General features: G+C 33.5%; 1 protein-coding gene across 2 annotated transcripts in view; it reads left to right on the forward strand.

The window, feature by feature from the left end:
* The window catches only part of LOC149528178 (Translation initiation factor 2, small GTP-binding protein), a 130,287-nt gene that overhangs the window by 25,690 nt on the left and 89,411 nt on the right, over positions 1-15,186 (forward strand). For both annotated transcript variants that reach the window (XM_089809179.1, XM_089809178.1), the window contains one exon: positions 12,637-12,739. In XM_089809179.1, the coding sequence (XP_089665305.1) occupies positions 12,637-12,739 (103 nt within the window). The remainder of the gene's footprint in view (positions 1-12,636; positions 12,740-15,186) is intronic.

Here is a 15,186-nt window from a genome sequence, read left to right on the forward strand (position 1 = left end):
AAAAAAATCGAAAAAAATTCGACATTAAATTCGCCTTATGCTATTTTAAAAAAAAATATGTTATTTACTATTGACAAAAATAAATATAATTTTTTAATATAAATATGGAATGATTTCAATATAAAATAAAAAATATAACTTCTACAGTTAACAATTTTATAGTTTATAAAATTTTTAAAATGTCTTCTATCATAATAAAAATTAATTCTAATATTTTAATACTATAATGTTTTAATACAAATATCAAACTATTTTAATATAAAATCATTAAAATAATAACTTATTACAGTTAACAATTTTATAGTTTCTAAAATTAAAAAATATATAATTTTTCTATCATAATAAATTTACTTTAATATTTCAATATTATAAAACAAATGACAAAAATATAAATTAAAATAAATTTTGAAACCTAAATAACCGAGCACCTTAGGAAAACAAAACAAAATCATGTGAAAGAAATGAAATCATTCGGAACGACGAATGGGCAGCAATGGCGGACGAACAAGCAACAATTGCGGACGACCAGAAGGAATCACTTGCCGTCGCTACAGCAACCAACTTCTTAGCCACCGTCACTGCACCTGCAATCTTCTCACGATTCTGAACAACTGATGCATTCCTCCCATCGTCAATTGATGCATTCCCTCCGCTGTCGAAAACCCTAAAAAACACAGTAATAAACACTTTTTTTTTCCTGCCATACGAATTTATGGCGAACTTTGACGAATTAGTTTATTTTTTTATGGGTTCGCTGAATTTCGAACCTGGAGCCGAAAATTCGGCGAACCCTGTGACAGCATCTAGCCATTTCAACAATGGTTCGATGCTTTCTTCCGCCACACCATTTTGCTGTGGTGTATAAGGAATAGTAAGCTCATGTTTAATTCCACATGATTTCAAATAAGAATGAAAAGCATTATTCACATATTCCTTTCCATTATCAGTTCTGAGAATTTTAAGTTTAAAACCAGATTGCCTTTCAACATATAACTGAAATTCAATGAATATATCAAGAACTTGATCCTTGCTATGCAAAAAATAGATCCAAGTTCGTCTAGAAAAATCATCAACAAAGGTAAGTGCATATCGAGAACCTTGGATGGAGTTATTCTCCATGGGGCCCAAAAGGTCACTATGGACAAGGTGCAACTTATGAGTTGCCTGCCATGATTTTCCACTTGGAAAGGGCTCCCTATGCATCTTACCACTCATACAACCAGTACAAGCAATCGTAGAAGGAATAATGTGAGGCAAGCCATCAACCATATTGCTTTTTTGCATTAAAGTAATATAATCCGAATTTAAATGGCCAAGTCTTTCATGCCATATATTGAAATCAATGGAAGTATGTAAAGAATATCGTGAACTAGCAAATTCATGGAATTTAAATAAGTTGTCATTATCCATTTTAGCATGAGCAATCACTTGTTTAGTTTGAAGATCTATGACATAACATGTATCTTTATAGAATTCAACTTTATAGTCCTAACATAACTGTGAAACAGAAAGCAAATTAGTTTTCAGATCAGGTACGTACAATACATCATGCAATTTACCATTAGGAATAGTTACATCACCTAAACCTTCAACTTTACAAGTCTGATTATTAGCTAATTGAATAGGAATGTTAGCAATATCAGGTTGCAGAGAATCAAAAAATTCTTTATGAGAAGTTACATGTTGTGATGCACCACTGTCAACAATCCACTCTAAAGGTCTACAAACATTAAAGCTACAAGTAAAAGCATGACGAGAAGTGGAACCATTAGAGTTACCTTTTTTATGATTTGATTTTTGATTATGGTTACTGTTGTTCATAGGTTTTTTATCATTTTGCTTTTTAAAACAGTTATTGACAACATGTCCATCTTTGCCACAATAAGAACAATGAGGTTTGGAATTGGAATGATTCCTTTGATTATTATTATTATTACGATTGTTATTATGATGATTGTTATGGTTATTGTTATTATTGTTATATTTGGCATGAGATTTATTATTGAAATTATTAGAATTATTAGTATAGTGTTTGTTATTATGACTATTATTATTATTATTTGAACGAAAATTATTATTATTTGAATTTTGAGACATAAATGCATGTTCAGTTGATTTAAGGGTACCAAACTGAATTAGCTTAGCTTCTTCCTGTCTTAATAAAGTTTGAAAAATAACATAAGTTAACTGAGTAGTTAATGTAGGAATAGCAAGCTGTGCATGAACATTAGTGATAAACTGTTGAAACTGTCTAGGAAGACACTTTTTAAGAATAATATGAATTAAACGAATGTCATCTAACTGAACACCTAAAGCAATAATTTGGCTTTTAATAGAATCAAATTTTAACAAAAATTCATCCATAGTCTTAAAATCTGTATACCTGAGATCTTCAAGTTGATCCTGCAATTGAATTTTGCGATATTCATCTCCACTGTCATACTTGGTTTGCAAAATTAACCAGGCATCATGAGCTTTAGAACAGTGTGCAATTAACACATATAAATCTGGAATAATGGAAATACCAATTAAACCTAAAGATTCTTCATTTTTAAGTTTCCAAGTATCTTTTTCATCTTGAGTAGCCGCTCAACCAGGTTCAATAGAAGGATCAGTGGCTATCTCGAAGAGGTGTTTAAAACGAAAAATGAACGAAATGTGAGTTTTCCAGGAATGATAATTAGTATGATTAAGTTTTATTTTTGGAATTAAGGTTGACATTTTTATGGAAAAAAAAATGTCCCCCCTAATAGAAACATGACTTAAAAAAAAATTAACTGGAATAAAAAAACTTGCAGAAGAAACTATGATTAAGATTTTGAAGAAAAATAATAATACAGCCCTGCAGAGAGACGTTAGAAAAATGATTAGTTTGAAACAAAAAAAATACAGATGCTTTATATAAAAAAGAATTGCTGAAAAAAATCTAATGAGTTATAATAATGATTAGAACGAACGACAGACAGATGAATCCAATTCACTATATTTAGGATTTCTAATGATGTAAAATGATTAAAAAAAACTTATAAGGGTTCAAGATTTTGAAGTTATAAAGTAATTTTATAACTTTCTATTATGACGTCAATAATAAATTTAAATTAAATAAATGATAAAACAACTTATAATATTTAACTTAATGATGGAACACAATTTAGAAAACTTATAAGTAATCAATTAATATATAAAAGATTTTATTTAACAAATTTTATTAAATTTTTTGATGTGAAATCAAAAACCAAAAGCTTTGAATAAAACTTTAAAAGCTTATAAAGAACCAATAATATATAAAAAGCTTGATAAAAAAGCTTTATAAATTTAAAAGCTTATTAAAAAGTTAAAAAAACTTTAAACTTTTAAAAAACAAAACTTTTAAACTTACGTATAAAACAAAACTATTAAACTTAAGTATAAAACAAAACTATGAACACTTAATATGTTTTTAAAAAAAAAAACGTAACACACTATTTCAAAAAACGTAATGCACTTAAAACAAAAAAAAACAACAATACACGTATCCTGAAACAAGAGAGTAAGAAAACGTTCAAAAGAAACGTTTTTTACAGATACAAGAAGGCGTTCTAAAGAGGATTAGGGTTAAACGCGTCCGCAACAACAAAGGTTAAATGCGTATACACTCTCTGTCCGTTGCCTCGCCAAGATCTTCTCTTCCTTGCCTCTGCGGGCCCCTTCAGAAGATCTCTTCCGGCACTTTGATACCACCAGATTTAAAGGAGCTGAGGTGGGGTTTGAAAGGCGATTAAGACAAACAAAGGAAGCAGGAAACAGAACCAAGGGTAGGAACGAAGACACCAGTTCAAAGGTCAAGCATGGCAGGCAAGCAAAAAATGCAAATGATGCAAACCCTAGTCCGCACTATTCACAAGATCGAATTCGGCCGGGATGTAGAAAGAATGAAATTTGATAAAATTTGGTTAATAGATATAGAATGGCCGATTGGGAAAGTTAAAAAAGGAGGAAGTTGAACATGGAAGTTTCTAAAACAAAATTGCAAAACAATCTCTTCAAAGGGAATCGACAGAGAGGTTTCCAATTTGGAAAACTAAAATCTCATATATTAAATAAATATATAAATTAAGAGATATTTTTAAAAAAAGAATAGGAAATATTTTAGATTTTTTATAAATATATATATATATATATATATATATATATATATATATATATATATATATATATATATATATATATAGAATATGATTTAAATTTCAAAAATGAATAGAAAATATTTCAATAATTGTAAAAAAAACTAATCTATTGATTACTTAAGATTTTTAATAATCTCACATAGGACAATTATGTCCTTAATATTATTGAAGAAAAAATAATTTTAATGAAATAATAATAATTAATCTACAAAGAATTGCACAATTAAATGCTATTGCATCACAAACACTAGAATAAATGTTTAAAATATTAAAAATTAAAAATTGCACAATAAATGGGAGTTATGTGAGAAATGCTCCTTGTTTTGGCGGCACGCCTTCCAAAACAAGAGCAAAAAAATAAAAAATTTGAAATTTTTTGAACGGAAAACCCTTTGGCGGCAAGTCTTCCAAAGAGGGTTAGTAAACAATGATAAAACCTGCACACAAAAGATGTTAGAATGAGCAGAAAACCACAACACAAACTTTTTCTCTCAATGATGTCTCCAAATAAGGTGTGCTCCAATGAATGACAACCTTCAACACAAAAACTTAAAACGAGGATTAGTAACCAAGCTCTGATACCATGTAAGAAACGATAAGATAGAGCAAGGAACGAGAAACAATCCAAGTTAAGTGAAGTGTGAAACAATGTTACCATGAGATAAGCAAAATTCAAGAGCATACACCAAGATGGTTCAACAAAGGAGACAAGGATTTATAAGGGGAAAGCAAAGAAAACCCCTTGTGAGTATTATGAATGAAGGCAAATGCCTAGAGAAGAGAGAGAGAGTGTTGGAGCAAAATAGCTCAATACAATAATATCAAAATGATGTGCGTAAAGAAGAAAGAAAGAGGAGCATCTCTTTTAAAGAGATGAGAAAAGAAGTTGCATGTGTTCGCATGTGTAACTCCCATTTCTATAAATGCCACATTCATAATAGGTGTGTGCAAAGTGTCACAATCCTCTTAAGGAGGATAAACTAAATTCCTTAATAAAGGAATTATAAAAATGAGTTGTCCTCACATGTGGAATAAAGGACAAATAGTGACATGTCCTCCACATGTGTACAATAGGACAAACTACATTTAGGGATTCTTGGAATATCCCAATTAAATACATCCAAGGGAAGATTAATGTTTCTAACAATATTACCTAAATCATACAAATGCAATTAAAATTACCATAACAAATAACCATATTAACTATCCATTTCCAATTCATATAATATCATAATGAGTAACCAATATTCTAATTCACATGAAATCATAACAAATAACAAATTTGCCCCACCATTTCCAATTCACATGAAAACTTAACGGCTATATAGAATATTTTAAATTTAGACACAATATGAGATATAACATTTTGACTCTTGGAATCCAACTTAGAGCGTTAGGCATCTGGAATCTAGATTCTAAAGATATGCTAAAGAGCCAAAAAATTTCAAGTGGCTGATCTTAGGTTTGTGACCACTTTGGGCTTCCTCAGGGTTTTTCCCCTTAACAACATGTATGGGAGACCTAGTAAGGAGATAGACTCTAATAAACACTGCTTTTGCCCAATATTTCTTAGGAGCATTTCTGCATTCCATCATATACTTGGCCATTTCTATAATGGTTCAATTGCGATGCTCTACAACGCTGTTTTGTTGAGTGGTATGTGGTGTGATTAGCTGATTTCTTATGCCATGTGTATCACAAAAAGTGGAGAAAGCAATAGAACAAAACTCCCCCCCCCCCTATTATTAGACCTAAGAGACATAATAGAACAGCCAAATTATCAGACCTAAGAGGCATAATAGAACGGCCAAACTCTTTTTCGATTAAGGTCTTAAATTTGTGAAATACATTAAATACATTTAATTTCTGTTTAAGAAAGTACACCCACTTTTTTTCCACTACAATCACCAACAAGAAGTAAGAAATACTTGCACTCAGTAACAAAAGGAGTATTCATTGGACCACATACATCAACATGTACCAATTGCAATACCTTAGAGATGTCTGGTGCTCCTTTTCAACCTGAAAAGCTCCACAAGCTCGCTTATTCTGAGTTTGAATTTCAGGTAGACTAAGTACTAAATTATCCCGAACAAGTTGAGCAAGATAGTGAATGTTCAGGTGGCCATATCATTGATGCTAGAAATTGTTGATACATGATCATTTTTCTACGAAAGCATGCTCAAGAGAATCGTTAGTATCCACAATGCCAACAACTATAGTAGTGCATGTCACACGATCAATAATTGGACGCTTGTGTGTACTGAATACAACACCAAGTTGAGGAGAATGCCGCATGATCAAACTCACTGAGAGTAGGTTTGGTTCCATGCCAGGATTATGGTATACATTGAGGAAAATGAGATTCCTCCCACTAACTTGTATTTGAACATAGTCTTCCCTCTTTAGTTCTTTTTCTTTCTTGCTTCTCTTTCCCGGACACCGTTTGGTGTTCTTGTGGTTGGTGGTTGCCCTATTTGCTTTCTTTTAGTCCTTTAGATCCCCTTTGTGGTCTCTTGTTGGACATTAATAAATTTATCTTATCTTATCTGCCTATAAAAATGTTTGAAGACATTAATCATGAATTATGGCCTTTGCTGCCTCAACAATAGGCCTGATCGTTGTTTAGCTACACCATTTTGTTGTGGATTATAATTGCCCTCTTAATCCCAGGTTCAATACATTTTTGTTGAAATATACTAGAAGTATATTCACCTCCACTATTAGACATTAAAACCTTTCTCTTCTTATCTGCCAATTTTTCTACAAGGGCTTTAAATTCTTTAAGTTTGGATTACACTTCATTAGAATTTTTTAGATTTTAGGAAAAAAGTCCATGAGAAAGGAGATAAGCCATTAATAAAAGTAACATAATACCAAAACCACCTAATGAAGCAACATACATAGGACCACACAAGTTAGAATTAATCAGCTCTAAGAGATGCTTTGGTCTACTTTCACTACTATGAAAAGGACTTTTAATATTCTTACCTAGAGCACATCCTTTGCAGACACCCTCACAACTGCCATCTTCTCCACGGATGACAAAGTTTTGAAATTTAGATGCCCAAATCTTTTATGCCATAGCTCACTCAAACTTGTTGAATCATGTACTAAGATTTGAATAGGATGAGCTGAAAGTCTATATAGGCTTTCATGGTGAACACTGATTTCTCGAGCTGATGTAATGATGGTGTTCTTCTTCCATGTGAGGAATTTGCCTTCAGTAAATACAACATTATAACCTCTATCTTCCAATGCCAAAATAGAAATCAGATTTCTCTTGATTCCTAGTACAAAGAGTACATCACTCAGATGAAGAGGTACTCCTGAATCTAAATGAAATGAAGTAGAACTAACACCCTTCACATAGTAGCAAGCATCATCACCAATGATAACTTGTAAGTGAGAGCCTTTTCCTTTCAGGTTAGAGAGATGCTCACAACAGAAATAAATAGGAACCCCTCTGAATATTCACTTGACTCTCTATGAGGAGATGCATTCTCAACATTTGTGGCAATAACTTGATGCTTGGGTCTTGAAGTGCAATTTCTAGCAAAGTGACCATATTTGTTACATTTGAAGCACTGAATCCTTGAAAGATCCTTGTTTTTCTTGAATTTGGGGTCTGATTCACAATTCTTATCTCCAAATCTCTTTAAGTACCTTTCTTTCCTTTCCCTTTAGAAGTATGGGCAGCAAGCACATGATCTTCATGGTGAGATTTACGTCCATCGTCCACAATGACTTAGATAATGAAAATCACAGTCCATCATTTCAGATGAATTTTGGAGAAGCTTACAGCAGATTATCATAGGTAAATGGATTCTCTTGCGGCTACAATATCTTTAACATATTAGAGGTGTCGTTTTCAACAAGAACATTTTTGTGAGATGGTGCTTTCCTTTGAAAATTTTGAAGACTCTAATGGAGAGCTTATATTGCTGCATTTTAGTCCTTGAGAATATTAGAAGTTAAAGGTATCGGAGATTAAATTGGACCTCCCATTTGACCCAAAATATAAAGTCTTACCTTATGGAATATCATTATTAATAGTTGACCATCCACCACAAATGCACCTATTCCATACTCGTATCTCTCACTTTTCCCTCTTTACATAGCCTCGTAATGCCTTCTCATGATATCCTTTCATAATTAGTCAATCCAGCAGTATATCCAGTTGCCCTACTATCAATGCCATTCAAGTGCTATATAACAGATTTACTGGTCTAGAAATGACCAAAATAATATTTGTGGTGCCTCACAATCTTCTATTACCTGCTAACAAATGTACTGTTAATCGATCTGAGAGAAGGTGTTTGCAGAGTTATTTTGTATCCAGGAATATAGTGAAGGCGGAGGAGTGTGAAGGTTTCATCATAACATTCCAAGTAACCACTGGAATGGCATGAATCCATGTATTGGCATTGGATGGTGATGGGATGTCGAAGGCATCACCCTTGGAGTTTTTCTCCCAATTTCATTTTTTCAAAGATGAATCTTTGGTCACATTGTTTGTTTATTGTGCATATGTGCTCGGTTAATAGTTCTACTTGTTTTCCTTTGTGTCGTTCAATTTTCGTTGTGCTGCAAGTGGTTCAATCCTTTTAAAGTTTCAAGAGTCATTGCTGAAATTTGTGAGGCAGAGTTAATCTAGGAATCCATAGCTAGCAATTCATTAGTGTCAAGAATCCTCTGATTTAGGAATCGAGTGGTATGGAAGCCTAAAGCTTTTAATTGTTTGATTGGAGCTTGGACATGTTAGATCATCCACTAGGTCAAGATGCAGTGAGAATTTAGCTCCTTACAAACCTGCAATTAGAATAAGGCAGCGGAATAGGCAGTAAGAGCACTGGCTAGAGAAGGAGATGAGGATGGTGAAGTTCATTTTAAAACCTGAAGAATATGTGGCTATTCAATCGGAAGATAGATTGGAATCATTGGATATTCAATGGGAAGATAGATTGGATAGAAACAAAGTTGCATAGATATGGATACGGATAGAAATATGGATACGGTCTTGGGTATGGATACAACCAATTTTTAAGATCCTTAATATGGATACGGTTGGATACGACATCAATAAATATCACATACACATATTTAACACAATTTTCTAAGTTATTAGACGAGTTTTTCATTAGCTCAGAAACAATATGGACATAGAAATGCTACATAAATATTTATAAGTTATTTTTGCACTTTACAATATGCAGAAATAGTAGAGTTGCATTAGAAGATAACCCAACAAAACGGGTTGCTGAATAGAACAACATTTTAGTTGTCTTTCTCATTTATACCATTTTTTTAAACAATTGTATTATTACTTTTTTTACATTAAATTTGGGAGTATTTATGCCTAATCTTAAAAAACATCAAATTATGTAGTATTTGGTGCAGTTGGAAATCAACTTTTTTTAGCCTGACATGGGTGCAATAGTCAACGTGTATCCAGGGAGTATTGGATACATTCCCAAATTGGATACGGGGATACGTGTTCCCAAGAAGGGACAAAGGAGTTTTCGGCAACTCTGGATAGAAAGCTTCATGCAAGCCTTGGTTGATAAAATGAGAATGAGTAAGCACAAGTAAGAAGAATTGGTGAAAACTGAATCAGAAGGAGAGACATCCATATGGGCTGTGTTTGTGTCTTAAGCTGACACTGACATACTGCCATATCCTTATCAATATATTCTGCCTACAGGGCTCAAGTTATCAAGCCATAATCTCACATTGTATGAGAGCTATGCATTGTCCCTTGATTGTCAAAAAGTTGGTTTGTTTTGAAGCAGATAGACTTTTAGAAAATTCTAAGAAAATAGGTTTACCTCATTTGTTTCAAAGAAGAAGAAATTATTCAATTGCAATGCTTCCTGTAAAATCAAGGACAAAGTGTACAGGAGTAGAGTAGTCAATTTTGAAAGATGACATTTCAAGTGTGCAATGATTTTAGGGCAAAAGACATGCTGATGAAACATATAGTTGGGAAGTTTGGACGTTGAACACATAAATACACCAGTGTTCATGGCAAATACTCAAGATATTGATGAGGCATATGCAAAAAGGTGCCACTTTCCTTGAACACAAGTAGAGAAAATGTACAGCAAAGGGAGAATAAGAAGGGTAAAGTTTAAGAAGAATGCTAATACAACAGTATAAAAGGACAAACAAAAGTAGAGAAAATGTACAGCAAAGGGAGAGTAAGAAGGGTAATGTTAAAGAAGAATGCTAATACAACAGTATAAAAGGAAAAAGATAAGAAGGCCAAAACTTGGTGCCCCCATTGTGAAAAAGAAGGGCACATGGAAGAAAATGCTGGAGGCTACACTCTTATTTCAAGCTGTCTCAGGGAAACAACAAGGACTCGAACAAAATAGCCATGAACAAAGGAAAGAGATTTCAAGTGATTCTAATTCAGATGAGACGATCTCTTCTGTTGTGTATATAGAGACTTGTGTGGTATGTAAGAGCTTTAAAGTCAGAGGAAGAAGAGATGACAAAGCATACGGAGTAGGCATCCTATGGACCCATACCCTTCCCTGCATTTGCCAAGGATGTGACCAAATTCTCCCAATATAGTCTTCTTGCCACCTTGAAAGGAAGGTTGTTGAAGGACCAAATATTTGCACACGTCACATCTACTTTCTTGTCCTTCTCCTTGTTCTAAGCTGTACAATAAAGTGAAGGATGCATCTTGGCATGTTCCATGGGACAACAAAACCATACAAGTGGACTATATCGGAGCTTGATGAAGTGGATGTGCTACGAATTTCGGACCATGACTAAAGCCCACAATCCTTTTATGTCTATCTTTGTGAGCCTCTGGTGTCAGGATTCATCATTGCTGTAGTGGCTGTGTTTATCCTCATCCCTCCAATTTGATTTGGTCTGTTGCTACGAGGGCCACTTTAATTTTCTGTTCTACCTTTACAGCTGCGTAGGGACATAATTACTTATGCAAGATGGTACTAGAGGCAATTGATCCCTCCACTCATCTCCAACTTACAAGAGTTGCAAATAGAAGTTCTTAATCAGCCTTGGTAGGTCATGGAAATGGTGTCCTTTCCTCTATGTGTCAAATTTTACTACTTGATGCTATTGGATTCAAAATGGAAACCCTAGCATTGGTTAAAATCAGAAGAAATATTTAATTGCTTTATTTTTATATAAAAATAAACATTTAAATACAAAAAAATTACAATAATGTTAATTGAAATTCATACGAAATGTGAATACAATGTATTTTAATAGCATAAAATTATAAACCCTACAATAATTAGAAACAAGAGAATTTTCATTTGAAATAAAAGGAACTGTTTAAACTACATCTTTATTGATTTGAATGCATTAAGAACATGCTGAAACATGTAAATGAATAATTTATGAACATAAAAGAGTTCAGCAAATGCTTGAGAAAAATATGTAAAAAGATGTTAAAAACTATGAAAATTGTAGAAATTTGCTTTCTCAATGTCCTTAGAACCTCTTCCATGGCACAAAGGAGATTAGGAATGCAGTGTAAGAAAAACGGAGGTCAGATGGGTCTTTAAGATGACAATGCTGCATTTTTTTGTGCCCTGCATTCATGCTGTGTCAAGTGAGACCAAGCTGCAATCTTGCTGTCAAATCAGCAGCACCTGGAGCAAGTCTGCATACAAGGCTTGTGTCAACCTAGCGTTGAATTCAAGGCTTAGTAGTTTGTTTGCAATTTTTTCTTTGGGATCTCTTGTGTGGGCAAGAAAGCTATGTGTATTTGAGCTATGGTTGACTATCTTTGGTGGTTAATAGGGATATTCTTCTTAAAGGAAACATGCTCATAGAGCTGATTCATTCTGGATCCCTCTAAAGAGGAATATTGTGAGCTCAATATAAATGCTACTGATAGCACACAGGACAAGATCTTAATTGTTGAGGGCAAAACATTTTTACTGTGCAGAGACAGGAATGAAGCTTGGGCAGATTGATTTCCTGACCATCACATATGCAAAGTGCTAAAACGTATTCTAATGTGTTTCCTTACAAGATATTATGAGCTTTTCACATTAAACTTTTTTTTAACTGAACAAACTATGGTGTCAAGATCCTTACTTTTTAATGGTAACTTCTCCAAACTGACATGAAAATAATACTAAGGTGCTTTTCTTACATTCTGAATTGTGGCTGGAATTTGAATTGCCCAGTTCAGAGGTTTACTGTTACATCCTTGTATTCTAAGTAGATAATTATGGTGGGTGACCTACAACAATTACTGGCATTTGCTATGAATCCAGAATGTTTGAATATGAAATCCCTGGAATCCAAGGATGCACACATCATTCAAAATTTTATCGTTATATATATATATATATATATATATATATATATATATATTATATTTAAGGTGTCCGAGTCTATGGGTTTCTCATACACCTTTGATGTTTATAGTTAGAATTAGTGATTCAGCCACTTACAAGCTCTATTGGTGATGCAGATTTTATTTTGAATACTTCAACAGCTTTCAGTTCACAAAGAAGAGTTGGCGATTCTTCAATCTTGAGCCCCAGTTATGCTATGTGTGTTCCGCATTTAACCAGGTAGCCTCAATTAGTAGTAAGTTTACTTTCCTTTCTTTTATGAAACGGCTACAGTTTTGTAGGTAATGTTTGCTTATAGCCTTATATGTTGATATGTGACAATTAGATTTGACCAGTTGGGTATGAGGCTTTATTTTGTGAGATATGGAGTGTGTGCTTCCTGTGCTTATTTAATTTAATTATCTTAATGTAGGAATCATATTTCTTTTTTTATATCAAAAGTATCGAAAATTCTATGCTGCATTGTATCATGTTGCTCGTAGACAGCTGAAAATGATATTTGAATGTATATTGGGTAGAGTATTATGGGAGTAAGATCTGGTGAATAATTACACACATGACATTTTATATGTAGGTCGAAAATCGGTAACAAAAATATTGCTGGTTCTATGTCATTCTTGTAGCTGAAAGCATGTACTCATTTTGTTCAGGGTATTGTCATTTTTTATTTATAATCGTAGGGGTTTGTTTAATTTCTCAACACTTGTTGGTAAGTATTGTTGTGACTTGTGACATGGGATTGATGGCTGAAATTGCTTAGGGTCCTTTGTTCATACCAATGCATCTCCACATATGGATGTTTATTGTGTAAAATCCCTTGAAATATTTGCTACAACTTTTCCTTTGGATTTTAATTGATTATAGTCAACTGTTTTAATATGAAGATGAACCCTTCGACATGGCACTTGTATGCTTGTAGTTCTTGTCCAATATTTTCACATATTGCCAATGCCAACCATAAATACATGATAGATAGAGTGCCGGTGCTTATAGATGTTACAGTCAAATCACTGGTTGCTGTTAAAAGGAAAATAATATTTAAATCAGAGATGTGGTGAGGTATTCTTATGACCTCTTAATCAGATATTCAGAGTCAATTTTTTTAATAAATTTTATGGATTGGCAGTTTGAGATTCTCAGTCACGTCTTTGAGTTTTATGCTATTATGTACTTATTTGAGATTGAAAGAGTGTATGAGACAAAGGAAGCATTGAATGCATATTAGATGATTTGATTGATAATTTCCTGTAGGAGGTGATTTTCCTACACCTTTGGTTATTAAAGAAATAATATCCCTTAAAATATTTGCGACAACTTTTGCCTTGGATTTCAATTGATTATAGCCAACAGTTTTAATATGAAGATGAACCCTTTGACATAGCACTTGTATGCTTGTAGTTCTTGTCCAATATTTTCACATATTGCGAATGCCAACCATAAATGCATAATAGATAGAGTGCCGGTGTTTATACATGTTACAGTCAAATCACTAGTGTGAAAAATCAACTATTGCAGTCACTGATATTTAATCTCCTATTGTAAACGATTATTAAACTGCTGAAAACAAATTCCCAGCTAATATCGAAAAATAACACAACTGCAACTTCACTTATAAAATATGGAAAGAAATGCAGAACACAATGAACATAATATTTTCGGACAAATTGTCCCTGGAAAAACCCCTAAGGGAAAACCAGTTTTACAGATGAGGAATTATATTAAACTTCAGCAAATCAAGAGATAAAAAATTCTTTGCCTCTCACTAGCAGAATTCCAACAACCTCCTAATTTCTCCCGCTGATATTCCCCACTGCTATTCACATGCTAACACTGCGCCCTTGCTATCACTGCAAGACTGTTTGCTAACACTGCAAGACTGTTTGCTAACACTGCAAACTTACAAACTCATTTGCTAGCACTGCAAATGTTTCTCCAAACTTCGTGTTCTCCAAACTTCGTGTTCTCCAAATGCCCCCTTGACCTCCTTTTATGCTACTCTTGTTGGTAAACCAATGGCTGAGATTGATTCTCAATCGACGGTTGAGATTAAAACAACTTAACAACCCTAACCAAGTCGATTTCTAGTTGTTTCCAAAAGTGGTCAATTAATTAACAAATATTTGTCTCTAACCTAACCAATAAGTTAGCAAAACAATTATTTGCTAAATAAGAGCAAATGGACGAACAGCTGTCCAAAGCTAACTAAACTAACACTCCCTCTTAGCGAGGAAGCTGTTCTGCATGACACCTAACTTATCTCTGAAGAAGATAAATTTTGCCTTTCCTAATGCCTTAGTTAGAATGTCTGCTACCTGCTCCTCTGTAGGTATGTACTGTAGCTGAGCAACCCCCCATTGTACACAATCTCTGATGAAGTGATATCTGATATCTATATGTTTAGACCTATTATGAAACACTGGATTCTCAGACAACTTGATGCAACTCTGATTATCACAATGTATTACAGCAGTCTCAACCTTCTGACCAAACAAAGCTACTAAAAACTTCCGAAGCCATATAGCTTCACATGTCGCCATACTAGCTGCTATGTATTCTGCTTCTGCTGAACTCAAAGCCACATACTTCTGCTTCTTGCTGAACCAAGAAACAACTCTTGATCCCAAGCTGAAACAACACCCTGAAGTGCTCCTTTTGTCCGTTGTACT

This window comes from Cupressus sempervirens, chromosome 11 (assembly GCF_028749045.1).
Source record: "Cupressus sempervirens isolate cs-2001-9-10 chromosome 11, ASM2874904v1, whole genome shotgun sequence".
NCBI classification, from domain to species: domain Eukaryota; kingdom Viridiplantae; phylum Streptophyta; class Pinopsida; order Cupressales; family Cupressaceae; genus Cupressus; species Cupressus sempervirens.